The sequence below is a fragment of the Pangasianodon hypophthalmus genome, chromosome 22, assembly GCF_027358585.1.
Source record: "Pangasianodon hypophthalmus isolate fPanHyp1 chromosome 22, fPanHyp1.pri, whole genome shotgun sequence".
Classification (NCBI taxonomy): domain Eukaryota; kingdom Metazoa; phylum Chordata; class Actinopteri; order Siluriformes; family Pangasiidae; genus Pangasianodon; species Pangasianodon hypophthalmus.
The window spans coordinates 1,558,334-1,574,802 of record NC_069731.1 but is presented as its reverse complement, the minus strand read 5'-3'; the positions used below and the strand labels follow the sequence as shown (position 1 = coordinate 1,574,802).

The 16,469-nt window shown below is 38.5% G+C and overlaps 2 protein-coding genes across 2 annotated transcripts in view; both read left to right on the top strand.

The window, feature by feature from the left end:
* Positions 1–867: 867 nt before the first annotated feature.
* gpatch3 (G patch domain containing 3) lies at positions 868–8,943 on the top strand. The gene is made up of 7 exons (XM_026923904.3): positions 868–1,322; positions 2,433–2,914; positions 3,560–3,734; positions 5,001–5,060; positions 6,006–6,127; positions 7,301–7,428; positions 8,073–8,943. The coding sequence occupies exons 1-7, from the start codon at positions 914–916 to the stop codon at positions 8,257–8,259; spliced, it is 1,563 nt and encodes a 520-aa protein (XP_026779705.3). The 5' UTR covers positions 868–913; the 3' UTR covers positions 8,260–8,943.
* Positions 8,944–9,868: 925 nt separating this feature from the next.
* Positions 9,869–16,469, top strand: part of sacm1lb (SAC1 like phosphatidylinositide phosphatase b) — an 11,523-nt gene continuing 4,922 nt past the window's right edge. Inside the window, exons 1-14 of the mRNA XM_026924586.3 lie at positions 9,869–9,997; positions 11,139–11,236; positions 12,311–12,385; positions 12,497–12,624; positions 12,754–12,903; positions 13,020–13,079; positions 14,114–14,147; positions 14,346–14,447; positions 14,529–14,614; positions 14,720–14,806; positions 14,925–14,993; positions 15,094–15,173; positions 15,294–15,392; positions 15,473–15,611. Coding sequence (XP_026780387.1) covers positions 9,969–9,997; positions 11,139–11,236; positions 12,311–12,385; positions 12,497–12,624; positions 12,754–12,903; positions 13,020–13,079; positions 14,114–14,147; positions 14,346–14,447; positions 14,529–14,614; positions 14,720–14,806; positions 14,925–14,993; positions 15,094–15,173; positions 15,294–15,392; positions 15,473–15,611 — 1,236 coding nt within the window. The 5' untranslated portion in view covers positions 9,869–9,968. The remainder of the gene's footprint in view (positions 9,998–11,138; positions 11,237–12,310; positions 12,386–12,496; positions 12,625–12,753; positions 12,904–13,019; positions 13,080–14,113; positions 14,148–14,345; positions 14,448–14,528; positions 14,615–14,719; positions 14,807–14,924; positions 14,994–15,093; positions 15,174–15,293; positions 15,393–15,472; positions 15,612–16,469) is intronic.

Here is a 16,469-nt window from a genome sequence, read left to right as displayed (position 1 = left end):
TAGTTTTATATTTTATACGAAGATGAAGTATTAAAAATAAAAATAAGCCTGTTCACTCTGAAGTGCACTATTTTGTAAATTTTATACTGATTTCTAAAAGCATGGTGAAAAAATCCCACAATGCACCGTGGTAGCTTTTCTTTAACCCTAGAATATTTTAATTTAATAAAAAGCAAAATAAATAAAACAGAGTATTATATATAAACGAACATGCAAATTATATTTTGACACATTCTAAAGTAAAATAAGACGTTAATACACTTAGAACTTGAACTGCTTTTTTATTAAGTTGTTTTTTTATATATTAATCAGTTTTTTTTAAATGAAAAAGCAGAACTTGCTGGTTTGCTTTTTTCTTTTTTTTTTATTGCATTAATACAAAAATATACAACATTCATTATACCAAATCACCATTTACAACATTAACATTAACATTAACATTAACATTGCCATTGCACTGAAAAAGATAAAAGAGAAATGTGGAGTAAATTAAAACAAAGCCGAAAAAAAGAAAAAAGATTTATACAAAAAATTTCAAATAAAGTGCATGAATTCAGACTCTTTTTTTTCTTTTTTCTTTTTTCTTTTTTTGTAATGTTTGGAAAGAGGCTATATATTGTTTTTGCTTCAGTTTTAAAGAATTTCAATACAGGCTTAGATTATTATTTACATTTATAAATAAAATAATAATTAAATTACTGACAGAATGTTGATTGTTCTTGCTGTTGCAGAGCCACTAAAGTTAAACACAGATAACAACTAGACAAAAATCTGACTCAGTATGGTTTATAATGTGTGTGTGTGTGTGTGTGTGTGTTTTTTTACAGTCCCAAAAAAGAACTTTTGTTTGCGTTTGCGACTTTTATTTTAAAATCACCAACATCCGGTTTCCGGTTAGACGCTCATAACAAAGATGGCGGCCTCGGGGGAAGAAGAGGGAGTGTATTTCGTGGTAAACAACATTCCTGTAAACTTTCGCTCTGCCGATCTGAGAAATTATTTCAGCCAGTTTATAGAAAGCGGAGGATTTTTGTGTTTTCATTACCGACACAGACCGGAAGTGAGGATAAACCCAGCGGAAGCAGAAAAGGCTCAGAGAGGAGAGGAGGATGAGGATGAGGATGAGGAGGGTGAGGGTGAGGAAGGAGAGAGAAAGAGCGAGGTTAAAGCTGAAGCTTCGTGTTGCTGTGTGCTGTCTGTGAAGAGAAGAGAAGCGGAGCGCTTTGTGAAGATGTACAGCGGAAATCAGTGGATCGACTCGAAGGGAAACTGGCTGGTGAAGCGGTGTCTGATCCGGAGGATTAAAGTGTCCGATCACACCGGTGAGTCTCAATCCGGATTCTGTGACTCTGTTTCTCTTCATTAAAGGTGCAATCTGTGAGTTTTAGACCTGCTTCTAACCCTGTAATAATCAAACAATTCCCAACATCGCTTTAAAAAACTGTCACAAAATGGACATTTAATTACACCACCTAGTTTTCTTCATTTCAGCTTAATGAGTGTGTTTTTTTCCGGCCCGGAATTTAACCCCGCCCACAGCCCCGCCCACATCTGCTCATCTCCGGCCCTTTTTTCCTTAAAAGGCAACTTGCAAAGTGATCATAGTTTTAACAGGAGAAGGAGAAAAGTACAGCTCGTCTGTGAAGCGAAAATAAAGGAGCGCTGCATCAGTTTACACGCTTTAGAAAGTGAAATAAATAAATTAATTAGAATTAAAATACAAAAGAATGGTTTTGAATTCGATTTATAATCAGTAGCCAGTATGAAAATAGGGTTTATTCTAAATGAATCGTCACGCTTTTTGTCAAAATCAGCAGAAATAAAAGCAGTTTTTAATTCAGATGGCCGTGAATTAACTCAAGAACATCAGCAGGTGAAATCAGATTCATTAACAAACGCTTTCAAAGGAATAAACGGCATTAATGAATTTAATTTTAATTGTCACACACATTGTAAAAATAAACTTATACAAATTAATTAAAAAAAGTAATTTAGAAAGAATTTAAAAATTGAACACTAATAAATTGTAGTAAAAGTTATGTTTATGTTAAATTGATTTTATATATATATTTTATTTTTAACCGAAGCCAATATGTAGCTGCTTTGTTTATATTTCTGTGTATAGATACTGTTTTTGTGTGTGTGTGTGTGTGTGTGTGTGTGACATCACTTCCTGTAAGTTATTGCACTTGCACAAAAATATCAACAATTTAGGAGTTTTTTTAGGGAAAAAAATTTAAACTTTTAAATGAATTAAATTAATTGAAAAATGAATAAAGTCAATGTTAAAAAAGTAATTTTTTATGAATCGTTGCAGCTCGTAAACACAAAAATGTTTAAAATCCACACTTTGAGCTCATTTCGGAGACGAAGCTGCTTCTGTAATTGACGTGAGGTGACGTGACGCTGTGTCGCTGCTTTTCCCTGCGCAGATCCGGATGCTTTTCCGTATAAGACGAAGGCGGAGCTGAAGCGTCCCACGGCGCACGCGGAGCGTTTCACTAAAGCCGACCTGCGCGCCCTGCCCGAGCTGACTCCGCCCGCTCTCATGCCCGCCGGTAACGTCGGCACGCCGGTCAGCGTGTTCCTGCAGCTCATCCAGTCCTGCCGCTTTCCTCCGCGCCTCATCCGCAAACTCGGCCTCACCTTCCCCAAGACGGGGTCGCACCGTCGCTACGGTAACGTCCCCTACCACTACAACACGGCCGTGGTGGCGGCGAGCGAGGAGAGCGTGTTCACTGCGGGAGGGGTGGAAATCTGCGGGCCGGGGGGCGTCGCTCCGCCGAAGAGCGCCGAGAAACCGACAGACGGGACGCACGAGAACGAGGACCGGCCAATCAGAGCGGAGCGTCCAGCGGCGGGGGCGGAGAGCGAGGAGGAGGAGGAGGAGGAGGAGGAGTCAGGACCAGACGATGTGAGTCATTTTCATACAGTGACAAATATATAATATAATAACATGCGATTAAAGGGTTGGTTATTGTTGTGGTGCGAAAATATTGGCACACGTCTGCGCTAAATATGAAAACAAATATAGACAGGAAGTGTGTGTGTCCAGGTGTGTGTGTATGTGTGTGTCCAGGTGTGTGTGTATGTGTGTGTGTGTATGTGTGTGTGTCCAGGCGTGTGTGTGTGTCCAGGCGTGTGTGCGTGTGTGTCCAGGCGTGTGTGCGTGTGTGTCCAGGCGTGTGTGTCCAGGCGTGTGTGTCCAGGCGTGTGTGTCTAGGTGTGTGTGTGTCCAGGTGTGTGTGTGTGTCCAGGTGTGTGTGTGTGTGTCCAGGCGTGTGTGTCCAGGCGTGTGTGTCCAGGCGTGTGTGTCCAGGCGTGTGTGTCCAGGCGTGTGTGTCCAGGCGTGTGTGTCCAGGCGTGTGTGTCTAGGTGTGTGTGTGTCCAGGCGTGTGTGTGTGTCCAGGTGTGTGTGTATGAGGTGGTTGATGCTGTAGTGTTTATATTATTAAATTATTACAGTGACACCGCTGGTCCTCTTCACGATGTTCGGTATGCTAAGTGTGCCTGTTTGTGTGTGTGTGTGTGTGTGTGTGTGTGTGTGTGTGTGTGTCAGGACGATGACCGGTGTGAGGAATGGGAGCGACACGAGGCTCTGCACGAGGACGTGACGTCTCAGGAGAGGAGTAAAGAGCGTCTGTACGAGGAGGAGATCGAGCTGAAGTGGGAGAAAGGAGGATCAGGCCTCGTGTTCTACACCGACGCTCAGTACTGGCAGGAGGAGGAGGGGGGTCAGTCTCCGCGCTGCACATCTGCATTCACAGCTGGATTAACAGCTGGATTAACGGCTGGATTAACGGCTGGATTAACGGCTCACGCACTTCTCCACTCGCTTATACACAACCTGAGTAGCATCGCAAAGATAAATCATCATTTCAATATTTAGATTTATCCAAATTATTTTGCCGATTTTTAAACAAAATGTACAAAATAAATACAAATAATTAACAAAAGCTTTAAAAAAAAAACATTGTGGAGAAATCTTAAAAAACTGCAATTGCAATAAACCAGTACAAATAAACCAAACAAATATTTAACATTTAAAAGTTCAAGTAATTAAAAAGGAATAAAACATAAACGCTGTATTAAATCATTTAAAAATGACAAATAAATAAATATTATAAATGAATAAATAAATAAATAAACTATATATTAAAATAATTTTAAAAAATTGAAAAAGTCTGTAAACAAATCACATTTAAGTCAAAATAGAAATAATTAAAAAGGAATAAAAATTATAATAAATTATTTAAGAGTTACAAATAATTATCATAAATCAATACAAATAAATAAGTGTTTTTATGATTAAAAAATAATAATAAAATGTTAAACTAAAAAATTAAAAAGTGTAATTAAAAAAAGCCTAAAATCATCAATCCAAGATTTAACATTTAAAAATTCAAGTAATTAAGAAAGGGATTAATTAAACATTAAATCTGTATTAAATTGTTTAAAAATGAAAAATAATTAAACATTATAAATGAATAAATAAATAAATAAAAGGGGCTTTAAAAAATAATAATACACTGTTAATTTAAAAAGCCTGAAAGCAATTCACATATTTAAGTCAAAATACAAAATAACTAAAAACAGATTAAAAATTATAATAAATTATTTTAAAATAGTGAAAATAATATAAATAATAAAAATAAAACTATACAAATAATTAAACTATGGATTTAAAATGCATTTAAAAATCAGAAATCATAATAAAAAAAACACAACACTTATTTATGTGTAAAGAGTATATTTATTTTAAATTATTTTTGTCACTGTGTAATAGTTTCTAGAGCCAGTCGTATTTAATCAGCAAGCGAGATTATTAATTATTTACACGGAGGTGCTGAATCCACTCGACCTTCACCCTGAAGCTCGACAGGAAGTGCTCAGAGAGACTCGTTAATGGTGTGATTGCACTGTGATTAAATCAGATAACAGTCTGCACTTCATGGTCCTTGATTCGTTTGTAATCACGATTCATTTTTATCTTCTTGTAGATTTTGATGAGCAAACGGCAGACGACTGGGACGTTGACATGAGCGTCTACTACGATAAAGGTACGGTAAAGATAAAACGAAAAGGTATCATCACGTCATTACTCTGAGTCACAAAGAATTGTATTTAATTTATCAATTTTAATTTATTCATTTTATTAATTAATATTTATTTACAACTATTACAACTATTACAACTATTTATTTAACTTTATTTACAACTCAGTTTGAACCAGAATTGTTCTAGATGTCACTACAGTCGGGGCGTTCGGGCCGCAGGACCCTCGCGAATGTGATAAAAACCACAAATATAAATAAATAAAACCTCTAGGCCTCATATTTAACACACACAAAAGTGAAACAATACACTGTACTGCAACAGTATGTTCTATAAGGTGTCAACAGTGTAGGCTCTCTCTCTCTCTCTCACACACACACACACACACACACACACAGAGAGAGAGAGAGAGAGAGAGAGAGAGAGAGAGAGAGGCAGTACAGTACACCTACAGTATGTGATGCAGGACATATACAGTGTTTAGATAGCAGTAAAATTATTAACGTTTATAACCCACGGTTACAGTCGATATTTTATTGCACTTTAAAGATGCAGAGAGTTAAGAGAAATTCGCCGCACACTGAGAGACAGAGCAGGTGAGTGAGGCTGGTTAGTACCGAGAGAAAGAGTGTGTGCAGTCCACAGTTCTTTAGCGCACGGAAACTTTTTACAAAATGTAACTTTTTATAATAAATTTGTGTGTATATTTATGGTAGTAAATGATAAATAGATTAATAAAACATATATTTTATGCATTTATGACTTTATTTATAACTCTCAAAAAAAATTCCCATTTATTTATCGATGGCAAGTTTGCAAAAAATCAAACCTGCGAAAGTGGAGGGCCGACTGTAGCTCATCAGTTCATCAGTTCATTAGTTAATTAGTTAATTAGTTAAGTGGTCGTATTAATTGCACATTGTCGTGGTTGTGACGTTGCTCTCGGTCAGACGGAGGAGACATGGACTCCAGAGACTACGTACGCATGCGCTATGAGAAGCGACTGAGGGACGGGGTGCAGCAGCCGGAGATCAACCAGCAGAAAATCGGCACCTTCGAGAAATTCACGAAGGTAAGAAAGTTTCAGTGGAGCGCGGTAAAATATCAATATATTATTATTTAATGCTGTGTGATGTAATGTTTATTTCCTGCTCATGTTTACCAGGACAAAAAATATCACAATAAACAATTTAGTCTGATTTAGAACTGATAATAAATATAAATAAAGACAGGAAAGTGTACATTTCCTTCAGTTTAGTTTATAGAGAGTAGCAGAAGGAGTAATGATATTAGCAGCTGTGCAGTCGGGAGCTGCTTGCAGGCAGTGGCAACCGTGAAAACTCAGCTGGATGATGGATTTTTTTTAGGGAATTCTGCAGTAAATAGAAAAAAAAATCATAGCAGAACATTTTTTATATAATCCTTTTACAAATTTTGTACAAATTTTAGATTTACAAATCCACACGGTCGACATTTTCACCGCTCAACGCGTGTGAATGTGTCTGAACGCTGACCAACACGGGAGAGCAAAAAAAACAAAACAGAACCAAACAACAGCAGCAGCAGCATATTAATCACTTTGTAATTATCATCAACATTAGCATTATTTAAAAAAATGTTCATCTGACGTACGTGTAGGCCTGTTTAATCTTTATAAGTCTAAAACTTCGTTCCTTTTTTGTCTTTCGGCTGAAAACTTTAAGCACGTGACGTTTTTCAGACGTGTCTAATGTTAGCTGCGTCAAACACAGATACACTGATAGATTCGATTTAATTCATATTGATGAACTCAAAACGTTTACCGTGGCAGAAAGCGAGGACGCCACGTGAGTCATCTGCTCGATCTGGAGGGGAGGGGGCGGAGCTTCCGGGCGGCGTCGGTTAATATCGAAGCATTAAATACAGCTATGCAACTGTCAATCATTCCAGATTCTTATGTAGATTGGCTCATCTCTCGTCTTTATTGAGGAGAAAAAGACGTAAAAAGGTGTATTTTTAAGTTAGAACCCGTATTAGCGTACTCCAGTGTTTGATTTCAGAGCTCGTACGCAAAATATAATCGAAGTAAACTGCATTAGATATCGTGGCAGTGTGATATCGTGTAGAGACGATTAAATCAATATATCGCACAAGCTCACTGTTATTGTAATGCTGTACACTGCAAGTCTGATTGCTGAGATGTACGTATCGTCGTGTGTGTGTGTGTGTGTGTGTGTGTGTGTGCGCGTGTGCGTGCGTGTTGCAGGGCGTGGGGCGGCGTGTGATGGAGAAACAGGGCTGGAAAGACGGCGAGGGACTCGGACACTCTCGCTCAGGGATTCCCGAGGCTTTAGAGAACGAAGGACAGCATCCCAACTGTAAGAGAGGCTTCGGGTGAGTGTTCAGTTTATTACATAAACACTTTTAGTTCCTCACGCGCTAATGACGTACGATGACGTTATAATTTAATGTAATAACTGTGTTTTATTTTTAAACGGATTTGCATATTCATGCTGTAATGGGAGTGGAAGGAGATTCTCCGGAGAGGTTGGGGTGTGAACTTCCACGACTTTCACTAAGGGAATGTCTTTTAGGAGATAAAACTGAGACTCCTCAGATTAAAAACATCGACTTCTCTCGTGTTACTGTAGCTATAATCACAGCAGTGCGACAGATACTTAGGTGCTGGAAAGATCCTCAACATCCTACACTTGTGGTTTGAATCAATAATCGAGAGCCTCATATGAAAAAACTGAATGAAAATCACACACATATAGACATTTGTGAGAACTTTATTAAGATTGTGACTTCAAAGTAGGAATGATATTAAACTCATGTTTGTATTGTCTTCTGCTTTATCCATCTTGTTGTGCATTTTTAAATAAATAAATCGTCTTTTTTGTGTTGTGCCTTTCTTGTTAACTTGTGGTTTGAATCAATGATTAATTAACTTCTGTTTGTATTGAGTGTGTTATATCAGTACAATGTAATTTAAAAAATAAATATAAATAAATAAAACTGACTGTTTTTCTCTGCAGGTATCACGGGGAGAAGCTCAGCTCTTTCCAACCGCTTAAAAAACCTCGGCCTGCTTTTCACATATCGACCGTTTACGACGAGCCGAAAGACATCGACCGGGGCGACACACTCCTCCGCCGGCAGCCGAGCGCCAGCATGAAACACACACACTGGCATCCAGAGGAAAGCACCGAGCCACACAGATGACCTTTTACTCCATTTATAACTCAAGCATTTGTTTGTTTGTTTGTTTTTAGATCTTGTTTATGTACAGTACTGTGCAAAAGTCTTTGCACCCTATATTTTTTTTTTTTATATTTTGACTTCTACATTATTGATTCAGTACAAAAACATTTTAGATTCCAAACATTAGTTTTCCAGCACAGAATGAAACGTTCCAGAAAAATGTTTGTATGTCAGTAAAGAAAGCAGCAGATTCCATAAGAGACACTTTTCAGATAAAAACATAATGAAGGCTGCTGGGTTTCGCTGCAGAAATAAGAAGCGAGTCGACAGTCAAAGTCTCCAGAAGAACTGTGGCTGCTTCTGCAAGATGCTCAGTAACACTTCCAGCTCATTTCCTTATAAAACTGCACACACTGCACCTCAGATACTGCTTTATTTATTTAAAGTGAAGGATCGTCACATTAAATACTGACTTTGTTTCATTTATTACTGTTTACTGCTCTTTATAGGATTTTTTTTAATGTAGAAACATTTAATTTCGTTATTTTTGAAGGCGTCTTTACTCTACAGCATTTCTTTGCATGTGCCTAAGACTTTTGCACAGAACTGTATGAGGTCTGAAATGATATTCCCTTGTTTTAAAGGGTGTTCAGATTTTTTGCCTCATTTTGTGACTCGATTTTATTAAAGTATGAAGAAACAAAAGTGTCTGCGATGGTGATTGTGACTCTTTTCACTGAATCGGATTCATTTGGCTCAGCAATAAAAGTCGACTGATGAAATCTGCACTACAAATGTGACTTGACAATTTTCTGATTTTCTTCAAAAGATTTATTTCCATTTAGTAAAAAAATATTTAAAAAATAATAATTTAGGCAAGAAATAATGAACGATTACCTACAGTTACTGCTTCGCAAAACGTTTTCTAGTGTAAGATTTGTTTTGAAATGTTTTAAGTGAGATGTTTAAACTGAGCAAACAGAAAATTATGACAACTTTTATAAAAAATTACTTTTATACAACATTAGTATACTAAGTAACATTATTAACTTAACTTTATAAACTTACTAACATAAAAAAAGAGATAAATTCCCACCTTAAAAGCAAGAGCTGTAATAAAAACACTGTCAAGAATTATATTTATATTTATTATAGTTTAAAAAAATTAAATATAGATGTGTTATGCAAGAGTGGAATTAGAGTTTTAAATGTTATTTTCTTTAAAAATATTCCTAAAAACAGTGCTGTATTTCATTTGTGAGGATATATATGAGTTAATGAATAAATAGAAAAAAAGTAGTTAGAGTACAAATAAATAATAATTTTTTTAAAAATTATTTTTAGATAAATTTCCATTCGTCATGAGCTTTAAAAAATAAAAAAGAACTAAATAAAAAGATGATGATCAATGGAATTATTCTTAAAAAATAAAACATTATTATATTAAGTAAAAAGGTGTATTATTATTATATACAAATACTTTGTTTAATTTATTTAAATAAACAAAAAAATCTGGATTTTTCAGAAAAAAGACTAAATAAACACAAGCAGTTATATTTTTTAGAAAGAGTTATATTTTTAAAAATGAAAGTAATACGCTAGACTGGGATAGAAATGATTTTACAAATTAAATTTTTATTATTATTATTATATTTTTATGTAACGTCTCTGACGTTACGCTGTTGTATTGAGTGCCACGTCACGGTGGGCGGGGCTTCAGCGGAGGCAAAATGGCGACCACCTACAGCAGCTTCAGCTTGTAAGTGTTCACTGTAGCCACATATCTGACTGTTACTGCTTTATAACTTTAAAGTGCTGCGTGTCATTTCTGTGTGTTCGTGTGTCTATGAAATGTGTTTATTTGGATATTTTAGAAGAGAAACTTGACGTCATTTGGGGTTTGTTTTCCCTGTAACGCTGTGCAGCTGTGCTAATGCTAATGCTAATGCTGACGCTGTGGAAAGGCTTAAATGCATGATGTCAGGTTGTGAGACAGATTTCTGGAAAATAACACAAATATTTTACACACTGATCATCACACAGACACGTGTTTTCCTCTGAAACAACCTGTTAGTCGTGTGAGCTCTAAGGACAGCCTATGAAGTCCATAAGATCAGTCTTAAGGTGCTTATAAAGCAAAGATTTTACTATTCACAGTCCTTTAACTGGTTATTAGTGAAGTTTTTTATGATTGGAGATTGAAATAAACTAAATAAATGTTGCTGTTTGAGGAGTTTTGGTGCATTGTGCACTGTTAAAGGAAAATCCCACATTTTGCTGAAACACATTAAATATGATTATGTTGAGGATGATGAAGTGTTGGTGAGAATTTGTTGGATGGAGTTGTGTTGTTGTTATTTCTGTGAAAAGTTATCAGTTGTGTGTCACTCAGATGTCACAGGACGATGTTGTTGTTGTTGTTGTTAGTGCAGTTATAATGAGGAAGAAAAGGAGAAAAACATTCAACAAACTCAAAATAAAGGAAGAACACTCACATTTTGGTGTTAGCTCCTAAAAACAAAACATGGAGCTCACACTGGACTCCAAATCCCAGAATGCATTGCAGCTATACGACGACAGAGACTCGGCTTGAGTAGTTAATGATGTACGAGATGACTAAAGCGCTGCTGCATCGCTCTGTTTATGTAGAGGTGAAGCGATGAGATGAAGCGAGGGTTAAATCCCGCCGCACTGGTGTCAGCAGGTAGCCGAACAGCATTGTGGGTAACGTAGGAGCGCAGGTTGAATGTGGAATTGTTAGATAGACTTGTCCAGTAAAGTAGCATCGTAGCTTTAGGATCTACGTCTGATTGTCTGATCGTCTGCGTTTGTGGTGAAAGTGATATCGCGCTCGTTAACGTACTCGTCCTCTTCCTTGTGTCTGTTTTTCTCCCCTGTAGGCACACGACGCCTGAGAAGTTCTACATCGAGGCGTGTGACGATGGCGCTAACGAAGTCCTCGCTATTGACCGCGTGTCTACGGAGATGACGCTGATAGGTAGGACAAGAGAAACGCCGGGAGACTGCTGAGTTTCTGTATCCAACAGGGACGTCTAATCTAATCTACAGGGATGATTAATGTAATTTATTCTAATCCAGTCTAATCTACAGGGATGAAAAATCTAATGCAGTCTGATCTACAGGGACGACTAATGTAATGTAATCTGTATGGATGTCTAAATTATTTCAGTCTAATCTACAGGGATGATTAATGTAATTTATTCTAATCCAGTCCAATATACAGGGATGACTAACATAATCTAATCTACAGGGACATCTAATCCAATCTAGTCTACAGGGACGGCTAATGTGATGTAATCTGCAGGGAAGTCTAATCTAGTCCAATCTAATCTACAGGGAGGGTTAATGTAATCTGATCTACAAGAATGCCTAATCTAATCTAGTCTAATATAATCCAGTTTAATCTACAGTGCTCTCTAATCTGAACAAACAGTCTAATCTACAGGGATGACAGAAATGTAAACTATTCTAAAATAATCTGCAGGGATGTCTAATCTAGTCTAGTCTAATCTAAATTAATCTAGTCTAATCTAAAATAAACTAATCTACAGGGATGTCCAATCTAAACTAAACTAGATTAATTTAATTTAATCTACAGGGACATCTGATCTAAATTAATCTAATCTACAGGGACATCTAATCTGAACTAATTTAATATAGTCTAATCTGACGTGTAATTAAAGTTGTCCCAAATAACACAAATAGAAGCAGTACAGTGTTAGTCCCTTCTACGCCAAGAGAAGGAGGCGTGGCCTCAGTGTCTGTCAGTCACAGTGAAGGAGGCGTGGCCTCAGTGTCTGTCAGTCACAGTGAAGGAGGTGTGGCCTCAGTGTCTCTGTCACAGTGAAGGAGGCGTGGCCTATGTGTCTGTCAGTCACAGTGAAGGAGGCGTGGCTCCACCCCTTTAAACCCTGCTTATCCGCATATATTAGAATTTCCCAGCTTTAACACGTAAGATTAAACTATAACTGAGTGTATAAAGGTGTTATAACAGGTGGAAGTGTTGTAATAATAAATAAAAACACACTTTACCCCCGTGTTTGTGCTGCAGGGATGAAGGACATCCCGCCTTCAGCGGTGACCCGGCCGATATGCGGCATCATGGGAACGATACGGCTGGTAGCAGGTCAGGAGCGAATGTCACTCTGTTGTAAAATGCTAACACTAACTGAAGGCTAGTTTGCAGCTGCGTGATTTAATCAGCGTAAGTGATTGGAGCGTAATCTCGCTGCTTCAGGCACGTACCTCCTCGTGATCACCAAGAAGAGGAAGGTGGGGGATCTGCTGGGACACGCCGTGTGGAAGGCCGTGGAGTTCGACGTGATCTCGTATAAGAAGACGGTGCTGCACCTCACAGACACGCAGGTGTGGAGACGCTTTGGGGATTGAGTTATCTCAGAGTTTATTGAACACGTTGCATTCATTTAAGAAGCGTTTTTAAGCTTCTGTAATTTTTTTAAAATGCCCGTATGTTTGGCTGATTTGATCGTTCAGATGCAGGACAACAAGGCCTTCCTCGCTATGATCAACAACGTCCTGAACACAGACGGCTTTTACTTCGCCACCGACTACGACCTCACACACACCCTGCAGCGCCTCGCCAACACCAGCCCCGAGTTCCAGGAGATGAGTCTGCTGGAGAGGGTGAGACAGAGAGTGAGAGAGAGAGAGAGAGAGATAGAGATAGATGTGTATGTGAGGGTGTGATTTTGTAAAACAAAGACATGTTTGAACCTTTTTGTGTGTTTTTTGGACTGCAGGCGGATCAGAGGTTTGTGTGGAACGGCTACTTGCTAAGAGACTTCAGCACTCAGCCTGAGGTAAACACACAGCTGCTCAACATCCTGCTGAAGATCTGACTGTCTGTCAGAGAGAGAGAGAGAGAGAGAGAGAGAGAGAGAGAGAGAGAGAGAGACGGGTAGACAGGCAGACAGTTTGGGCCAGACAGACTGGAGGACAGATCGGCCAGATGCCTGGATAAATCGGACAGACGGATGAGCAGACAGATCAGACAGACGAGCAGACAGACTAGATGGACAGATGGGAAGATCAACCAGTCGAATGGACCGACAGATCAGACGGACAGATGGGAGCACAGATAGAAGAGATGGGTGGACAGATCAGACAGACGAGCAGACAGACTAGATGGACAGATGGGAAGATCAACCAGTCGAATGGACCGACAGATCAGACGGACAGATGGGAGCACAGATAGAAGAGATGGGTGGACAGATGAGACAGATGAGCAGACAGATCAGACAGATGAACGGATGGATGTACAGATCAGACGGATAGGTGGACAGATGAGACAGGTGAGTGGACAGATCAGATAGATGGACGGGTGTACAGATCAGATGAATGAGTGGACAGATCAGACAGATGGACGGGCGTACAGATCAGATGAATGATCAGACAGATCAGACAGATGAACGGATGGGTGTACAGATCAGACGGATAGGTGGACAGATGAGACAGGCGAGTGGACAGATCAGATGAATGAGTGGACAGATCAGATAGATGGACGGGTGTACAGGTCAGATGAATGATCAGACAGATGAGACAGGCGAGTGGACAGATCAGACAGGCGAGCAGACGGATCAGACAGATGGACGGGCGTACAGATCGGACGAATGGATGGGCAGATGAGACAGGCGAGTGGACGGATCAGACAGATGGGTGGACAGATCGACCAGACTGATGGGCAAGATGTCACAGATAGATAGACAGACAGACAGACAGATTGATCAGACAGCGACATAATTAGATTAAAAAATAAAACATGCATGAAGAGCAGCTCAGTGTTTGTTTCCTGCATCAGCAGATTTTGTATTTCACTCTGTGGTTTGTTTTGCAGCTGCACAGATTCGCCTGTCCTGTGATCCACGGCTGTATCCTTACAGAACCACACACTGAACACACGTCACTATTCTTACTGGATTTTTCTTCACGTTTATGATTTCTCTGAACATTTTAGCAGTTTTGTGCTCTAACAACTGGAACAGCTGTAGCAGTAAAGGGTCCTCTTTTTTTTGTAGTTGCCCGAGTCTTTCTCTCTTAAAGCTCCTTAACTCTGCGCTCTCTCTCAGTCATCGCTATGAAGTCCTGCTGCATCAACGGGAAGGTCTTCGACTGGAACCTCATCTCCAGGAGGAGCTGCTTCCGCGCCGGCGTTCGCTACTACGTCCGAGGTGCTCGCTTTAACCCCTTTACCTTCACAATACCGGCTAGTATCTAATCAGTAAAGTATAATAATCAGTCTGTCTTTTCAGGAATCGACTCTGAGGGTCATGCGGCAAACTTTGTGGAGACAGAGCAGATCGTTCAGTACAGCGGCGCCAAGGCTTCGTTCGTACAAGTGAGTGGGAAAGAACCTAAATCTGACTGGTTCTGATAGATTAGGAGTTTATTTTGAGGTTGTACAGAGTGTCTAATCTATATGAGATCTGATCCGTTTCCTCAGACACGTGGCTCCATTCCGTTCTTCTGGTCCCAGCGTCCAAACCTCAAATACAAACCCAAACCGCAGATCAGCAAGAGTGGCAATCACGTGAGCTGTTATACGTTTTATATATAATATATATGATGCGTATGTGTATATATTTTCAGTGTAGGAATATACGTATATGTGTAAGACAGTATTGCGTTATTTTCACTCTTGGTCACAGCTGGATGGTTTTCAGAGACATTTCGACTCGCAGATCATAACCTACGGCAAACAAGTCATTTTAAATCTGGTGCGTACTTCACTGTTTTCTCCTGTCTATAATTTATCTGCAGTATCGTGTTCTTCAGACTCGTGGACAGTTTACTGATTTGTACACGTGTCTCACGTAGATTAATCAGAAAGGTTCTGAGAAACCGCTCGAGCTCGCCTTTGCCAAGATGGTGGAGAGTCTCGGCAACGGCATGATCAAGTGAGTAACTCGTTCAAAAAAAACCCCGAAAAAACAGCAACAACAGCATTAAAGACTCGTGTGTGTGTGTGTGTGTGTGTGTGTTTTTTTTTTTTTTTTAATGTTTGTTTCTTCCTGCAGGTACGTGGCCTTTGACTTTCATAAGGAGTGCAGCAGGATGAGGTGGCATCGCCTGCAGATCCTGGTGGACACGGTGGCTGAGCAGCAGAACGAGTTCGGGTATCGTTTATAGCTCTGAAGCGCAGATACACACGTTCAGTGCAGTTTCAGTGTGAGTTCATCTTTAACTCTGTTAACAGCTTCTTCCTGGTGGACGCAGACGGAACGGTCCAAATGCAGCAGGAGGGGACGTTTCGTAGCAACTGTATGGACTGTCTGGACCGTACCAATGTGGTTCAGAGTCTCCTGGCCAGACGATCGCTTCAGTCTCAGCTGCAGGTCTGCAAGGCACATCAAAAATACATCACAATCAGACAATGCATGTGTGTGTGTGTGTGCTGTACTCTGTAGATTTTAATTATTAAATAACAGCACTAACATTTACATAATATACATGGATCTGGTCTTCTTTTAACATTTTGTGTTCATCTTTTTCTCTTATTGACATGAATACATTAGGCATGGACAATATGACAAAAATATCATAATCAAGATTCTTAAATTTCCTCGATACATAATATTTATTACAATATTAATCTTTGGTAAGAAACTTCCAGCAAAATAGTTGTGTTGCATTTTAAAAATATCGAAAAACTAAAAAAAATAAGTTTGATGATACTGTTGTTTTAATTAACGTCTTGAAATTTGAATTATTTAACACTGAAAAGAAGTAAAAATATAGTTAGAAAAAAAGAAAATTAAAAAAAATTTAAAATTCTGTTCATATTTTACAATTTTAAAGCTTCAGTGTAAAATTCTGATCAAATCAGCTGCTTCCGATCACTTTGTAATTATTAAAAAAATACAAAAAAAATATTTAAAAAAACCCCAAAACATTTAACAATATCTCATAAAAGTGTATTGTAACATAATTTATCACGATGTTGATATAAACTAATATCATTATATCACTCAGCTCTAACGTACAGATAACACCGTCTAGGGTTAAGTGTTAATTCTGCGCTGATTTTGCTGTATTTATTAAACATGATGTCAAATTTTATTTTTTATGGAATGACAACAATGTGTTCTTTGAGGCTATTGTTTCTAATACATAATATTTAAAAGTTTATAGATATAAATATTAAAGTTTATAGCCTCTGGTTTTTAGCAGCTATAACTAGAAACATAAGTGAT

Coding starts and splice junctions, on each gene's coding strand:
- gpatch3 (XM_026923904.3), top strand. CDS start 914: ATGGCGGCCTCGGGGGAAGAAGAGGGAGTGTATTTCGTGGTAAACAAC. Junction 5,061..6,005: donor GAGCGTCTACTACGATAAAG/GTACGGTAAAGA, acceptor GCTCTCGGTCAG/ACGGAGGAGACATGGACTCC. Junction 6,128..7,300: donor CCTTCGAGAAATTCACGAAG/GTAAGAAAGTTT, acceptor TGCGTGTTGCAG/GGCGTGGGGCGGCGTGTGAT.